The sequence below is a fragment of the Sus scrofa genome, chromosome 14 (assembly GCF_000003025.6).
Source record: "Sus scrofa isolate TJ Tabasco breed Duroc chromosome 14, Sscrofa11.1, whole genome shotgun sequence".
Taxonomy (NCBI): Eukaryota; Metazoa; Chordata; class Mammalia; order Artiodactyla; family Suidae; genus Sus; species Sus scrofa.
In genome coordinates, this window is record NC_010456.5 from 43,672,907 (window position 1) to 43,689,761 (window position 16,855).

Genomic DNA, 16,855 nt, shown 5'->3' on the forward strand with positions numbered 1-16,855 from the left:
GACTTGAAGTTTAAATTTAGCTGTTGTTTTTTTCAAAGTGGGCATTTTCTCCCATACAAGCTAGACTCTCATACTGGCAGCTGAACGCTGAGTGAGGCTTTTCCCAGTAAACATTTCTTCCTTAGTTTCCATGCCCAGGATGACACGAAGATTCACTCGTCCTTCCCTCCAGTTGTCAGCTGGTGAACTGCCTTCCCCTCTGGACTGTAAGCTGCTTGAATGGAAGGCTTGGTCACTCAGTGTCTGCAGCAGCAGGTCAGGGCACTCAACAGGCAGTTCAGGATGGCTCTGCAGAGGGGCAGGTGGACGGATGATTTGCATGCACTTAAAACTACAATTTTATGATGAACTGGGCAGGGTTAGGAATAAGTCTGAGGTTTTGTGGGGTTCCTGCCATGGTACCATCCTCAGCCGAAGTGATGTTTGTGCATGGAAAGTAAAGGAAAGCATTGAAAACGTATGCAAAATATGTTGAAGCCAAGTTGAACCTCTAATGCAGTTAGATGTTGATTACTGGAGTAATCAATAACTATGTCCCAGTCTGTCCTTTCAGAGCACTGTGGAGATTGTATGGGAAGCTTAGGCTGCCATTTGAGAGCCCGTGTCTCATCAGACCGTGACCCAGAAGCTCTCTTCCTTCTCCGTTTTGCCAGGGGGAGAGTGAGGGGTTCAAACCAGATGTGGCCTCAGCTCCTCTCAGTTCTGAAGTTGATAAAGTTCAGTAGAAATAAAACCAGGTGTTTGGATTGTGTTTCAGCATATGAGGGATTCCCTCTAGATTGTGAAACTGGAAGATGGTCATGAATCTATTGGTTTGAAGCCCAGCAAAGTGGCTTTGGCTGACCAATAAGTGGGGCTTCTGGGGTCTGAATGAACTAGCCAGATAGAACCCTCATCTTTCTCATCCTCTGTACCTGCATTCTTTCCATTCCATGAACCTTCTTTGAGGGACTCTTCTAGATCCTGGGGATTCACAGAAGAAAAAAAGAATCTAGTTCAGAATTCACAGTCTTGTTGAGAGGAATAGACAAGTAAGCAAACAGTGATAGTATAGAGGGTGTGGGAGCACAGGGTTATGGGAACCAGAGAACGTGCCAGCCCAGCCTGGGAGGCAGGCAAAGGCTCTGGAGGCGGCTGCGGTCAGGCTCAACATTGAAGGGCAAGTTAAAATATTTGTGGTTTTTTGTTTGTTTGTTTGTTTGCAAAAAATTGATCAATGGTTCCTCAGAATCACCTGTAAAGTGTCACTTCCTTCCCCTTCCTCCTCCTCCCCCTTCCCCTCCCCTCTTCCCTCCCCCTCTTCTTCTTTCCCCTCCCCCTTCTTCTTGAATAAAGGTGTCTGGGCATCAACTCTGCCAGCCTCCACCTTAATTTCACACTGACTAGGGCTTTTTTTTTTTTTTCCATACTGGCTTTATTTCGGTCTTTACCTTCTTCTCTACTTCTGTCTAAATCTAAACACAGTTTTTATGACCAACAATGTGAAAATAAGTTGAAAACATCATGAACGTTTCCCTAAAATAATTTCACATCTTTATCCTATGAAGAAGGACATTTCCTAACTATTGCACTGTTATTGCAGCTAAGGTGAACAAGTCCACAGTATCATCTAAAATCCCAACATTCATATTGCCCCAGTTCTTCTGCAGTTGTATCATTGTGCTTTTTAAAAGAAGGATTCTATAAAGGGCGTTTATTGCATCTGATTGTTTCGTTTCTTTTGGTCTCTCTCTTAAAAAAAAAAAAAGAATGGATTTAATTCTTTAAGAGAAGGTTTAGACTTACAGAAAAATTGAACTGAACTAAGAGAGCACCCGTACCCCCATCTTCCCACACACAGGTTCCCCTCTTGTTAGCATTCTCCATTAGCCTTCAGTCTCTTAAACTAAAATGGTCCCCCTACCTCCCCGCCCCACTGAAACAGATTTTTTGGTAGCAGTCCAGACAGATTCTGATGGGCAACTCTGTTCAAAAGCCACTGGCCCTAGTACCTGGTGGCTAGTGAGAATGTGTGGGGGAGATGAGGCAAGTTCTGCTGACCCGCAGGAGCTGTGCTGGCAGGTATCCATTGAGGGCCCTTCACTTTGATGGTTTTTTTTAAAGTGTCAGGGACTCAGCAGGTACTTCGTATTGGAGGGAACAGTACACAAAGCTTTAAAGATATCTTGTATCTTAAAAACATACTATAAGGAATATAGGCTATTTACAGAGTCTTTTTCCTGACTCAAGTCCCTGTACCTTAGGGCCTGTCTGCTGCTTGTTCCACCTCCTCTGCCTACTGTCCAGCAGGCCCTCTTGGGCATCCTGCATCCCACCCCCATGGCATCCTCCTAATTCTGGGTCTTCCCTTTCAGCTCAGTGGCCTTTCTAAGCTCCATGCCTTTGCCTGCGAATTGAAGGGAACAGGCTTGCTGGCCAAGGGTCAGGCGCTCATGGGAGGACTCTTCTCCCGTTTGAAGCGTCTTCCTCAGTGCCCCCACCACCCAAATCCTACCCCTCTTCCTCAGCCCCTCCCCTGGCCCTCTGCATTTTGGGCCCATAGCTCACAGTGTGCCTGGAGCTGCTCACACTGCTGGCCCTTCATGGTTGACCCAGGTGAAAGGCTAAGGCAACACATCTTCTGCTATGAAGCAAGTCCATCTGCCTCTCTGAACCTCAGTTTCCTTTTCTGTAAAATGGAACAGTCAAAGGCAGTAAAGGGTAGTAGAGCAGAGCAGTTGGGAATCGTGGATCCCAAAGTTGGCATCCTCAGTTGCAATTCATGTCCTCCTATTTATTCCATGACAAGTTACTCATCCTTCCTGAGCCTCATTTATGAAATGGGAAGATTACAATAGTAGCTGCTTCAGAGGGTTGTTGTGAAGATAAAATTGAGTAATGTCTGCAAAGCCTAAAGGCCCACGCTACAGTAGCTGCTATTACACAGAAATCACCTACACACTCTAGGGGCTTGTAAACATCTCACGTTTCCTACTGCATCAGGCACAGTTTTGGGCACCATGTCAACTTTTATTATAGACCATCAATTACTGTGTTAGATTCGGCTGAAAAACCTTCAGGCCATCTTCAAAGGACATCTGGTTTCCCATCCAGGCCTCGATGTTAAAGAACATTGATTCATTTTTAATTTCCTCTTTAATTTCAGGGTGTGGATGAAGAATGCGGGTGACAGCATGTCTTGGGGGATGATTCATGGGGTCATTAGCTCTGCATCACATTTCCAATAGCTCCCACAGGCCCAGGCTCTGCTCGGACTCAGACCTGGGAGTTTGGAGCTTTGCTGTGTGGTGTGTCTAACGCCAGTAAAGCCAAAGTCTCCTTAATTCAGGCCTCACTTTTTTTTTTTTTTGGCTCATTGTGTCTCAGTGGACTTTGAAAAATATATGTGTGTAGACGTGAGTTCTACTGGTTGGTTTCTTCTCCCCTGGAGAGTGTGAGATGTTGTGGAAGCACAAAGCAGGAGCTTCAGATCTGGCCAACCAGGGTTCACATCCAGGCCCTTCCACTTAGCAGTGTGAGCCTTGAAAGGGTGGTTTCTCACCCGCGTTCCTCATCTGCAAGATGGGGTGATGAGGTGATATAGATGAAGTATGTGCAGTTTGTTCTTCTTCACCCAGTCTTGATGGCATGTCTACTACCCTGGTAGTAGACACTAGAGGAAAAAGGATGGAGCCATGTTCACAGGACAGCCCTACAGGGGAAGGGGCATGGCCACACTGGAGACATGGCTCTTAGCAGCTGGCTAGCTCTGAGGCTGAACAGACCACTTCAAGGTCCTCATCCCTTTCTTGTGTTGCACGGAGTAAGCTCAAACATATGAATTACGTATTCTTTTTTTTTGTTTTGTCTTGTTTTTTTGTCTTTTTTTTAGGGCTGCACCTGCGGCATATGGAGGTTCCCAGGCTAGGGGTCAAATCAGAACTGTAGCCGCGGGCCTACGCCACAGCCACAGCCACGCCAGATCCAAGCCGCATCTGCGACCTACACCACAGCTCATGGCAACGCCGGATCCTTAACCCACTGAGTGAGGTTAGGGATCAAACCCATGCCCTCATGGATGCTAGTCGGGTTTGTAAACCACTGAACCACGATGGGAACTCCAGGAATTACGTATTCTTGACCGGCTGCCCCTTCTCTAGCCCTGATGGAAGGGGTCATTAATTAAAAAACAAATTGAACGAGTAAGAAGGTTTTAAACACATACTTAGTAGTAGTTTAAACTATGCAGGTTTAATTGCTGCAGCCTCCTCCTGGCGTGAGGAGCTGGGGGAGGGGCAGGTGTTTCAGGCATCGCTCCTGGGTACCAACTCTACTGATCGCACCTGTCATCTCTGCTTCCTGGCAAAATGGTGAGGTTCAGCAAGATTGTCCCCACTCTCACAGCCAGGCTTTACAAGATACCTGGCTGCGAAGGGACAGAGCCAGGATGTGAACCCAGGCCTGTCTACTTTCCTGAAACCTGGATTCTTAGTCTTGCAAGTTAGAAAGAGAGGAAATTCCAGCATTTCTGGATGAGCAGGTCCAGATTTATCTAATAAGCTTCATAAATTTGAGCCACTAATTTTAGAGCGTTTTTACATATATTCTCTTATTCATCATTTCATTTAATCGGCTTTTATTGGGTGCCCACTATGTGCCAGAGGGTTTGGGATTCACTTACTCATCCAACACATGTTTATTGAGCACCTGCTGTGTACCAGGGCACTGGTACTTCACTTCCTCATTCAACACATGTTTATAGAACACCTGCTGTGTGCACTCTGACACTGTTCCAGGCACAAGGGTATAGCAGTGAGTGCAACAAGCAAAAACCCTTGCCTTCCTAGAGCTCTCATCTTTACAATGTTGCAAGGTTGACCAGGTTTTCCCCCACTTTACATCTGAAGAAACTGAGGCCTAGAGGAATTAGGTGACTATCCCAAGGCCACTAAGTGAACAGTGAGTGGCAGAACCAGACTACACTCTGAGGGACAAGTGTTGTCTGGGTGGGGTGATGTTGGAGACCCTGTTAATCCTGTGTCACATCACAGGGTCTGGAGGAAGTTTCCAGAGAAAGGTGCTGCCGCCTGTGGGGTCGGAACCCTGCCTCTGCCACTCCTAGCTGTGTGTGCTTGCAGAGGTCACCCCACCTCACTGTGCATGGAGCTCACAATCCCCAGCCCCCAGGGTAGCTGTCGAGATCGTAAGGGAGGTGGCCATCAGCTCCGCGCAGGCAGGTGGCCCAGCCGCTCATTCTCCCTGTGTCCATGGCAGCAGCATGGCACCTGGTACACAGCGGGTGCTCAACCAGGGGCAACTCTTGTAGGACCAGCCTGGCACCTATGTGGCTGGACACCCAGGAATGTCTGCTGGCTCCTTATCAGGCAAGTATGCGAGAAGGCTCTTCCTTTTGGAATAGACTAAGGGGCAGGTGCAGAAGTTCCCAAGATGTTTCTGGAGTCCCTTCTTAGAGAACCACAGTGCCCCCACCTAGCATGTGTCCATAGCTGTCTCCCAGTGACTCATAGAGCCTCCCATCCATCATCTGTCTCCCTGGCCAAGGCGCTGGGAGGCAGGCACAGCGACGTCTTGATTAGCCACCATCCATCCATCATACAATGCTGATGGAAGGGAGTTCCATCTGAGCCATGCTGGCCTGTGAGGACAGCTGGGAAAAAAAATGAGTCTTCCCAGGCCCCTGGATGAAGACAGCATGATTTGTTCCAGAGCCAGGGCAGAAACGAGAGGACATCCTGCCTCAGGCAGCAGACCAGAGACCCACACCCGAAGCTTGCAAGAGGGCATCTGAATTCAGATTAAATTCTGCAGTCTCCACCAAGAAAGGGGTGGCCAGCACAGACTGCTCACTTGCAATGCTTTTAAGCACACAGGAAATAGAAAAAGAGGTTGCAGAGAGTGGGTGATTTCTTTCTTTTTTTTTTTTGAATTAGACACATTTATTATTTATTACTCAATTAATTTATTACATTTATAGTTGTACAATGATCATCACAATCCAATTTTATAGGATTTCCATCCCACACCCCCAGCACATCCCCCCACCCCCCCAAACTGTCTCCTTTGGAAACCATAAGTTTTTTCAAAGTCCGTGAGTCAGTATCTGTTCTGCAAAGAAGTTCATTGTGTTCTTTCTTTAGATTCCACATGTCAGTGATAGCATTTGATCTTGGTGTCTCATTGACTGACTTCACTTAGCATGATAATTTCTAGGTCCATCCATGTTTCTAAAAATGCCGTTATTTTGTTCCTTTTAATGGCTGAGTAATATTCCATTGTGTATATGTACCACATCTTCTTGATCCACTCCTCTGTCAGTGGACATTTAGGTTGTTTCCATGTCTTGGCTATTGAAAATAGTGCTGCAATGAACATTGGAGTATATGTGTCTTTGTGAGTCGTGGTTTTTCTCTGGATAGATGCCCAGGAGTGGGATTACTGGATCAAATGGTAGTTCTATGTTTAGTTTTCTGAGGTGAGGAATCTCCATAGTTTTCCACAGTGGTTGCACCAATTTACAATCCCACCAACAGTGTAATAGGGTTCCTTTTTCTCCACACCCTCTCCAGCACTTATTGTTTGTAGACTTTTTGATGATGGCCATTCTTGCTGGTGTAAGGCGGTACCCTCATAGTAGTTTTGATTTGCATGTCTCTAATAATGAGTGATGTTGAATATCTTTGCATGTGTTTTTTGGCCATCCGTATGTCTTCTTTGGAGAATCGTCTGTTTAGATCTTCTGCTCATTTTTTGATGGGGTTGCTTTTTTTGGTATTGAGCAGTAGGAGGTGTTTATAAATTTTGGAGACGAATCCCTTGTCAGTTGCTTCATTCACAAATATTTTCTCCCATTCTGTGGGTTGTCTTTTTGTTTTGTTTATGGTTTCCTTTGCTGTACAGAAATGTTTAAGTTTAATTAAGTCCTATTCGTTTATTTTTGTTTTTACTGTCATTGCTCTAAGAGGTAGATCTGAGAAGATGTTGCTGTCGTTTATGTCTGAGAGTGTTTGGCCTATGTTTTCCTCTAAGAGTTTTGTAGTATCTGGTCTTATATCTAGGTCTTTAACGACAGAAATTGATGGAAAGACATACCATGCTCTTGGATTGGAAGAGTCAATATTATCAAAATGACTATAACTACCCAAGGCAATCTATAGATTCAATGCAGTCCCTATCAAATTACCAAGGACATTTTTCACAGAACTCGAACAAAATATTTTAAAGTTTGTTTGGAAGCACAAAAAAACCAGAATAGCCATGACATCCTGAAAAAGAAAAATGGAGCTGGAGAAATCAGGCTCCCTGACTTCAGACTATACTACAAAGCAACAGTCATCAAAACCGTATGGTACTGGTACAAAGACAAATATAGATCAGTGTAACAGAATAGAAAGCCCAGAATTAAACCCACCTACCTACAGTCAGCTAATCTATGACAAAGGAGGCAAGAATATACAATGGAGAAAGGACAGCTTGTTCAATAAGTGGTGCTGGGAAAACTGGACAGCCACATGTAAAAGAATGAAATTAGAACACTCCCTAACACCATACACAAAAATAAATTCCAAATGGAGATGTGGGTGATTTCAATGGCAAACCCAGGAGGCAGCACTCAGCTGAGACGAGTCTCCTTCTCCCACCTTCCTTCTCTGTCAGCCCTCCCTCCTCACTCTGCCCCCAATCCCACTACTCTCTGGCCCCCCAGGAGTCTACACTGCTTGGTCTGTGTTCTGGTTTCAGGCCTATCAGCTGAGGCACCAACCAGAGCACTCTGGAAGGTGGGACCCTGCCCGACCCACCCCCCTGGGGACTTGAGCCCTTGGGCTCCTGGGCAGAGCTCCGTGATCACCATCTGGTGGCAGCCAGATGGAGCCTGGGCTGCTGCACTGGGACATTGTGAATTGCCCACCTTCAGGAAGATGCTGCTCCTGGTGGGCCTGGGCCTGGGAAGGTGGGTGGATCTCCCGAGTCTAGCCCAGCCCAGAGCCCCCAGGGCTTGGGTCCTGGGGAGCCCATGTCCTTTGGGCCTGGACAGCAGCACACACAGGCTGGGACCCCCAGGCCCTGCTCCTGGGTTGCCTATGGCTTTGCTTGCCTCAGCCTGTCCCACCTTTTGATCAAAGATGAGAGCAGGTCCTCAGCTGCCGGCCCGTGCCCACCTGCGACCATCCCCTCTGTCCCCCTTGCCTTGCCCCCAGCCTCTCTCCTCCTTTGCCTTCTCTGTCACCAGCCCCCTCACTTCAGCTCCTCTCTTGTTGGTCCTTCTTCTCCTTCTCCACTTCTCTTTGCTCCTCCTCTGCTTTCCTCATCTTATCTACTCCCTCTTTTTCAGAGACTTGATTTCCAAGACTTGACTCAGTTCAGCAACACATACTGAGCATCTGCTGTGTACTGGGCATGTGCCAACTCAGGGTGCAGACATGAGACTCAGCAGGGTCCTGACGGCACAGGCTGGAGAGCTGTATCCCCCACCTCCTCTTCTTCCAGCCTTTTTTCTACTTTTTTCCTACTACTCTTTCTCCCCCTGCCCCTTCCCCCTGCCCCCCCACCTCCTTCTCCTCCTCCTGTAGCTTCTATTCCATCCTAGTCTTGGCCTCTGCAGCCAGCACAGAAGAGAGGAGCTGGGGCCAGTGGGATGGCAGGGTCCCAGGAGGTTCGGCAGCGGGAGCCCTGGATGCTGGCATCCCCATGGGGCAGGTGACAGAAGAGACCGAGCGTGCCTAGGACTCATTCATCATGCCTGCTCCCATGAGGGCCAGGACAGGACAGAAATTACTTTTGTCAGCTCTGCAGCAGCCCATTGGCCCTGGCAGCTCCAAGCTGTTTATTTAAAAAAAAAAAAAAAAAAAAAAAGGAAAGAAAGAAAAAAGCCCTGTGAATGCCATCTTGCCGTGTATTAGGGGAACAATTCCAAAGTGATGATGTTGACAAACACCCCTTCAGGTAATCACACAGGAGCATTCTGGCTCCTTCCCCAGCCGTGTCCAGCTGTGACAGAGATGAAAGGTGACAGGCAAGAAATGGGAAGGGAGCAGCTGCTCTGGGCAAATTGTGTGGCTGTTGTTGGCACACAAGAGGGCCAGCCTTTCTTAGGAACAGTGAGATCAAGGTCACCTGCCCATTTATTCTTCTGTTCATGCCTCCTGGAACTTCAGTTAAAGCTTTCCTTGAACCCAGTGGTGGGCAAGTCTCTGAAATTCAGAGGTTATCAGTAGTAATTATAAGGAGCACTAACTGCTGATTATTAATGATTAATAGTCATTTGCTGTTGATTATTAATTAGTCATAACTGTTAACCGTTATTTAAGAAGCCTAGTACCAGGCACTGAGCCCAGGGTTCTTCTTTCATGCCCCTGGTCTCCCCATGAGGTCAGCACAGTGACCATTGCTGAGAGGAGGTGGAAGGATGCTTCCAGCAAAGGGAACAGCATGTGCAAACCCTGGAGGCAGGAAGCACTTGGCCTTTCCCTGGAGACCCTTGTGGCTGGGGCAGAGTGAGCAAGGGGCCAACTCATAATACAGGAGGTTAGGGAGGGGGTTGGTCCCCTGAGCCCAGGAGGACTGAGGATGGTGAGGAGAGTGGATGATGGGGGCAGGGCATCCACACCCTTACCTTGGGATCTACTTTGTGGTCCCCTCATGGTCCCCAGACCATGACATTGACCCTCTCTACCTAGCTGACCTAGGGCATAAGGAGGGACAGATGAACACAGCTGGCCCTGTACCTGTCACTCATGGAAACTTTTCACAAAGCATCATCACCGTGGCAACCTCCCAACCTCCCATTGCTATGGTCCTGGGTCAGGGAGTTTTTTGCCAACATCATAAGAGAGAGGCTTATGGGATGGTGGGAGCTCAGGAAGGCAGTGTCTAGTCCCTACCTAGGTCCCTGAAAAAGACTCCAACCCCTTCCCTTCCACACCCTCCTCTCCACTCTGGGCATCACCTCCAGGGGCCAAAGGCTTGGCTCCTTCTGAGGATCAACAGCACTTTGGGTCACTGCAGTCAGCTCTTTAGCTTCTAAACTGTCCTACATAATCAGGGGGTGGAGACAGTGATAACAGACTGTGGAGAGCAGGACGCCTTCCTCAGTTTGTGCCAGAATTCCAGGCTTCATGTGTAGGTGGCTGACTCCTGTAATCATTACTGTGTGGCAGAGCAGCAAGCAAGGACTGGGCCTAATGACCAGAAGCCCGCATAGCACTGCTCTGGACGCTGCTTCCTCTGGCCCAGCCCCGGCCTTGTCTGCCACACTCAGGGGCTGACATTGGGCACCCCTTGTATAAATTACAATCTTGCTGGTGGGCGGGAAAGAGGTTGTTTGTCTTAGAAAGAAGACAAATAGATTTTATTTATCAAAGGAATGGCTGATAGTCTCCAGTTTCTCTCCTTTAAGCCCTCCTCTTCATTTTATAGTCTGTAATTTGGCCCCACTGCGAGATTCCCACTTTTCAGAGGCAGAGTGGTTTTGGCTCAGCTGCTGCAAAATGCCTCTGCCTGGTGTAGTCCCAGAATAGAAAGCGTCTGTCCTCTTGTGTATAGTCTTGGTTTCAAGTTGATTTCGTATAAAGCTTTCCCTTTTGAAGGACCAGTTCTTTTAACCCCACCTCCATCCCATGAAACAGTGGGGGGTATCACAGAGCATCTCATTCAGCCACATATTTGGGTCACTGGCTCTCAGAAGTTCTGCATGGTCTGACTGTCCTCTGGGCTTGGCCCTAAATAAATAAATAACTTTCTGCAGGTCCCTCTCGAGTTTTCGAAGCAGATTACCTATTTCACAGCAGGCTCTGGGATGATAGGTCCCATCATGTCAGATATGATGCCTCGTAAATCTAAGTCGTCAGTCAGAGCTGCAGTTTTAATCTACTCAAACGTACTTAGCCGGGTTTAATTATAGACAGAAATTGCATTTCACAAAGCAATGAGAAATCATTTATACGGCCCGAGTTTGCGCATTAAATCACACGGTTCATTGGAGAGTGCTGTGGGGATGGCGTTTCCAAAGAAAAATAGTATTACTGCCTGAGCACCGTGGCCCTCACACCAATGGGGCGGAGTGTATGAATGGCGTGATGTCTGCTGACGGCACTTTTCTTCCTGGCGCAGGATGCACAAGGAGGCTGGCGATGCTGAGCGGGCCCAGCGGGCTTCTCCTCGGAGTGGGGCCCGGGACGTCCACGGCAGGACCTCAGGGGACAAGGCCGCTTCTCCCCTCTCCCTCCGCCGGGGAAAGCCCTGCCACTTCGGGGACGGCGAAGAGTGTGGCGTCCAGACAAAGCCCCCAGGGAGAGCAGGAACGCCGTCCTCCTCCCTGGCTTCCCAGAGCAGAGACGCATCCCCGCTGTCCAGGGACAAGCTGCCAAGTCCCTCCGCAGCCCTGTCAGAGTTCGTGGAGGGGCTTCGGCGGAAGAGAGCGCAGAGGGGCCAGGGCTCGCCGCTGGGCCTGGAGGACTGGCCCACCCTCCCCATCTACCAGACCACCGGGGCGTCCACACTGAGGAGGGCCAGGGCGGGCAGTGACGAGGGAGCCCTCTCGCTGAGGTCTGGGGCGCCGTCACCCTTGGGCGCAGAGGGTGCCGCCGGGACGTCGGCTGGGCTCCTGCGGTCCACCAGTCTGAAATGCATCTCTTCCGAGAGCGCGGGCGGCCCCACCCCTCTGCCTGAGAAGCTGAAGACCCGCTTCAGTTCCTGCGAGTCCCTCCTAGAACCTGGGGCGGGCGCGAGAAGGAAATCGAGCTCCCCGTCCGCGCTCAGGGACTCATTCTTGTCGCCCACACTGCGCCCTCGACGGCGCTGTCTGGAGTCTTCCTTGGACGACGCCGGCTGTCCGGACCTCGGGAAGGAGCCGCTGGTCTTCCAGAACCGCCAGTTCGCCCACCTGATGGGGGACCCCCTGGACAGCGACCCGTTCAGCTGGAAGCTCCCAAGCCTCAACTACGAACGTAAAACCAAAGTGGATTTTGATGACTTCCTCCCTGCCATCCGGAAGCCCGAGACTCCCACGTCCTTGGCCGGAGCTGCCAAAGATGGGCGAGACAGTTCACAGCATTCAAGCGTCCACTTTGAGACAGAAGAGGCCGACAGGGGCTTTCTGTCAGGGATAACCACCATTTTGAAAAAGAGCCCAGAGCTCAAGGAGGACCCCGCTCACTTCTCTGACTCATCCTCCTCCTCCAGCTCCATCGTGTCTTTCAAAAGCGCTGACAGCATCAAGAGTCGGCCGAGAATCCCCCGAGTGGAGGGCGATGGTGGGGAGCAAACGTCCCTGGAGAACAGAGAGCTGGGAGCAAGGAGGAAAGACGAGGATGTTGAGAGCATCATGAAGAAATACCTGCAGAAGTAGGAACCAGCTCAGGTACAAGCAGCAGGCTGGGACCATGCCCCTTGGGGAATATGAAACAAGGGAGTCCACCCAGGCCTGGGTGCCTGGAGGAAACCGGTTGCTGCTGCTGCCTTTAATGCTGTGACTAATTTCTCTAGAGAGCAGTTTTTAGAGGTTTTTTACTGAAATAATGGGTTGCTGTTTATGCAAACAGTGTGTTGCTGATAAATGCAAAACTTAACAGAAGTGCTCACCAGGTGCCACTGGTGTCCTTGCTCTTTAACCTACAGACCCATCAGAAAGCTTGAGGATCCTGGGTGGGTGGGGGGTGGTGCTAAAGGATGTGCTGGGCTTGTCATGTTTCCCCACCTTTGTCTTGTTCTTTTCATGGCTAGGCTGGGGGAGCCATGATGGCATCTGTCCACATAATGAGAGGAGATCTGGGGTGGGTGGGTGGGGAAGAGTCAGGCCAGAATAGAAGAGGCCTTGACAGTGGTGAAGTCCAACTCTTATATTAAATGTATAGAGAGAAACTAGAGCCCAAGAAGCAGGGAGAATGGGACAAGTGCAGAGGTCACAGAACCGCAATGTGGGAGAAGCAGTGCTTCTCTCTGCCCTCTTCCTGCTCCCTTCCTGATCCTGGCTCTTCGCTGCAGTAGAGGTAAGATGAGGAATTCATTGCTAATAATGGCTCACATTTATCGAATGTGTTTATCAGGGGGTCATTTGGTGCCCATAGTAACCCCAAGAAGTGGTGAGTATGATTTATTCCCTGTTTACAGGTTAACAAACTGAGAACCAAGGAGGTTAACTCCCTTGTACAGAATCACCCAGGCAGAACTGGGATTTGAAACTTCAGAGTCCACACTTTTGTCAGTAATACTTTCTCTCAGGTACATATTCCAGACCTCTGTGTGAGTAAACTCAGAGCCGATCATGGAGCTGGGTCTTTTAAAGAGGTTGCCTCGATTGAGGTCAAACTGAGGCAGACCTTAGAATCGTAAAGCTAAAAGGGGGTTGGAACTCACGGATCCCAGCTCCACTCTCGCACAAATGAGGAGGACCTCAAGATCAAGGTCGCTCAGTGAGTCTGTGGCAAACCCAGCCACCCTGACTCCCTGTCCAGTGCCCTTTGCCCTGAGGCAGAGCCGGCCACTGACTGCGGCTCGCAGGGCACGTTTCAAATGTCAGGGCGCCGACAATACCACCTCCTGGCTCCCAATTGAAATGTGAAGCCCCCTCAGGCAGGCTGGTGGGGGCACAGAGGAGGAGAAAGAGCCTCCCCCCAGGGGGTTCAGACTCTGCACACCTGCAGCCTGGCAGTGGCTCCTCACCTCTGTAAACCTCTGCATTATCAGTGCAGCTTAGGTGGTGGAGTGGCCGCACATGGTGCGCAGCCCACACTGGGCCTCAGCCACCAGCCCTCCTTCTACAGGCCTCCTGGTCCAAAACAAGCTGCACGCCCTGCTACTTGGAGAGTCACCCTCAGCCCATCAAAAAGCCATTGCCCCTTCCGTGGAGATGAGCTTGGACTGTATCAGAGCAGATTCATCTGACTTAACATGGCCTTCTCTCTGCTCTCAATTACCGAGGAGAGCTCTGATATTCATTTACATTATTATGCTCTGGGGGACACAGAACGCAGTTTCAAAGGCCAAGTAAAGGGCACACGTCCGGAAGGGGAACAGTCCTTAGCAGACGTCGCCACGGAACATCTTGTCTCTGCCATTTTTTAATTTTTTTTTTAAGCTCAGCTCCCCTCCCCGCTCCCCGCAGTGCTGACTCTGATAATGGAGCGCCCGCCTGAAAATCACCTCCACCTTTAACTGGCACACTGGAGTCTTGAGCTCAACAGTACAGCTCCTCCATTGCCCACACGCTAATGCGCTGTGGGATTCGGAACCACACCAGCCCCCAGAGCTCAGGTTTTCCCTGTAACTGGCCAAGCAATGCAACCTTGTCAAGCATCTGTGTTCTCAGCTGGAAGATGGGGGTGATAATACCAGCCACCCAAAGCAGCACTGTGAGCATGATGTGAGCAAGACCCCAGCCCAGAGACCGGCACCCAGCGGCCAAGTACATGTCAGGGTGTCCTGCACTTGGACACGGTGGCCCTTCAGGGTCTCTGTCTCAGGTTCCCCCCACTTATTTCCCTTCTGCTGCCCTCATTCCTCTGAGAGGCATCACTGCAGTAACACCACCTGGGAATGTGGGCTCAGGGGGCTTCCACCCACCAAAACACGCTCCCTGGGCCCCACTTATCAGCTCTGACCTGCATCTGTTCCAGCCTCCTGTGATGCGCTGCCCTCCAAGACTTCTCAACTCCACGACTGTCCGGAGAGAGAGAGACTGAGACTGGCCAGGCCTCCTCAGAGGCCCTGAGTCCAGAGCCAGCTCGGCCACCCTCCAGGGGCCAGCAGGGCCCAGCAGAGGCATATCCCATGGACATGGGGCTTCCAATGTGCTAGGTCTGTACCAAATAAAGTGTTGGCTACTTGGCATCTGTGCCTTCTCTCTGTTCTGTGATCATGTTACCTGGGACTCTGGAGGGTTTACGGGGTGCAGCTTGTGATAGAAAGGTTCCGAGGAAAGGAAATAACACCAACTCGTTGTAGTCTTTGTAGCTTCGGGAGCACCATTTCTCTCCCTGTGTGTCTACATGCAGTGATCTTAGTCCTCTTCACTTGGCCAAGTTCAGCTCAGGTGTCACCTCCTTCAGGAAGTCTTCCCTAATATATCAAACTAAAATAAAGGCTCTTTCTCCATTCTCCCTTAATTCCCATGTTTACCTCTCTTATATTTACCTTGTCTATTTAGGTATCTGCATTGTGTGTAGAAGTGCAGGCATTCAAGAAATTGGATGAATGAATGAATGAATGAAAGAACCATGGGACAAGTCAGTGGCCCACACACCCCGAATGCCTGTGACACACTGACACACATGCATCCCAACAAATGACCGCCCATATCAGCATTCAAGAACCTGTGACCATTTGTTCCTACCCACTGCCTCCCATACACACACCACCACACGAGTATCAAAAACTACACTCGCAAAGGCACACTTGTAGCCTGGACACCTGCTTTTTCAAACCTCCTTGAAGAATTAATAACACTAAAACCATAGGCTGATGTTTATTGATCACATACTGTGTGCAGGCCACTGTGCTAGGATTTTACATGGTGCATCCCACTGTGACATTATAAAAAGTCCCGAGAGGAGTTCCTGTTTTGGCTCAGCAGTAACAAACCCGACTAATACCCTTGAGGATGCGGGTTCGATCCCTGGCCTCTCTCAGTGAGTTAAAGATATGGCATTGCTGTGGCTGTGATGTAGGCCAGCAGCTGTAGCTCTGATTTGACCCTTAACCTGGGAACTTCATATGCCATGGGTGTGGTCCTAAAAAGATTTGAAAAAAAAAAAAAAAAAGGTCCTGAGAGATAAATGCACTTGTTAATCCCTATTTACAAAGGCAGAACCAGCTTCTGCTCACACTGAGGTAGCCAGCACGGCTTCTCAAGTTCCCCCACGTGGGTCTTTTCCTAGGATCCCTCTGGGACGACCAGTCACAGATCCCATCAGGAAGGAAAGCACCATTGGCATTACCAGTGTTAATCTGCTAGGGCTGCTGTTAAGAAAGTGCTGCAAACTGGGTGGCCTACACAACAGAAGCTTACTGTCCCGCCGTTCTGGAGGCTAGAAGTCCAAAATTACGGTGTTGGCAGTGTTGTTCTTTCTGAGTGGCTTAAAGGACTCTGTCTTGGTTTATATACAGCCATATTCTTCCTGTCTCTTTACACCATTTTCCTCCTGTGCAGGTCTGTCTCTGTGTCCCAATTTCCCCCTTTTTTGAGGACACAGTCATGTTTTATTAGGTCCCACCCTAACCTCAATTTGATTACCTGGACAAAGACCTTATCCCCTAATAAGGCCATGTCCTGAGGTACTGGGGGTCAGGATATCTGAGGGGGTGGGTGGTGAGGGACACAACTCAAGCCATAACCAAGTAACAGTTGGGGTTCACTCCATGAAGGGGAGACCCCAGCTCTGACCATCCCCATCAAAGGCTGTGGGTGGAAGTGGGAAGGAGGGAAGATGGGGCAGGAAGGAAAATCACCAGATGCCCTCCCTGGAAGACCCCGCTTCCTTCCTGTCTCTCTGGTGCAGCAGGTCGGTAGAACAGTGGACTGTTTTCTCGTATGCAGGAGCATTCTTCCAGTTGGTGAGTCTGTAGACATCCTCTTGTATCTGTATGCATGTAAGGAGCCTGCCATGTGGAGGGGACACCCAGGACCTCTGAGGGAATCAGAGGCCCTGGCAAGGAAGAGGATGCTGCTCAAAAGCTTGCTGACACTTGGGTGTGGGGCAAGGGTGGGAGCTTGTCTGCATGTCTTCCTCCAGTGGAGCCTGTGGTGTCTTGGAGGCTTGGAAAGATCACTTCCCTTGCTGGGCCTCAGTTTCCTCATCTCAACAATAGGAATATGGTTATTAGAATCTCATGGGATTTGAGAATGGCCGCTGTAGCATGTTGT

At 49.6% G+C, this 16,855-nt stretch overlaps 1 protein-coding gene across 1 annotated transcript in view; it reads left to right on the forward strand.

Annotated features, from left to right (window-relative positions):
• MYO18B (myosin XVIIIB) overlaps positions 1-14,823 on the forward strand; it is a 219,907-nt gene extending 205,084 nt beyond the window's left edge. The window contains 2 exon segments of the mRNA XM_021073682.1: positions 11,107-12,355; positions 14,610-14,823. Coding sequence (XP_020929341.1) covers positions 11,107-12,343 — 1,237 coding nt within the window. The 3' untranslated portion in view covers positions 12,344-12,355; positions 14,610-14,823.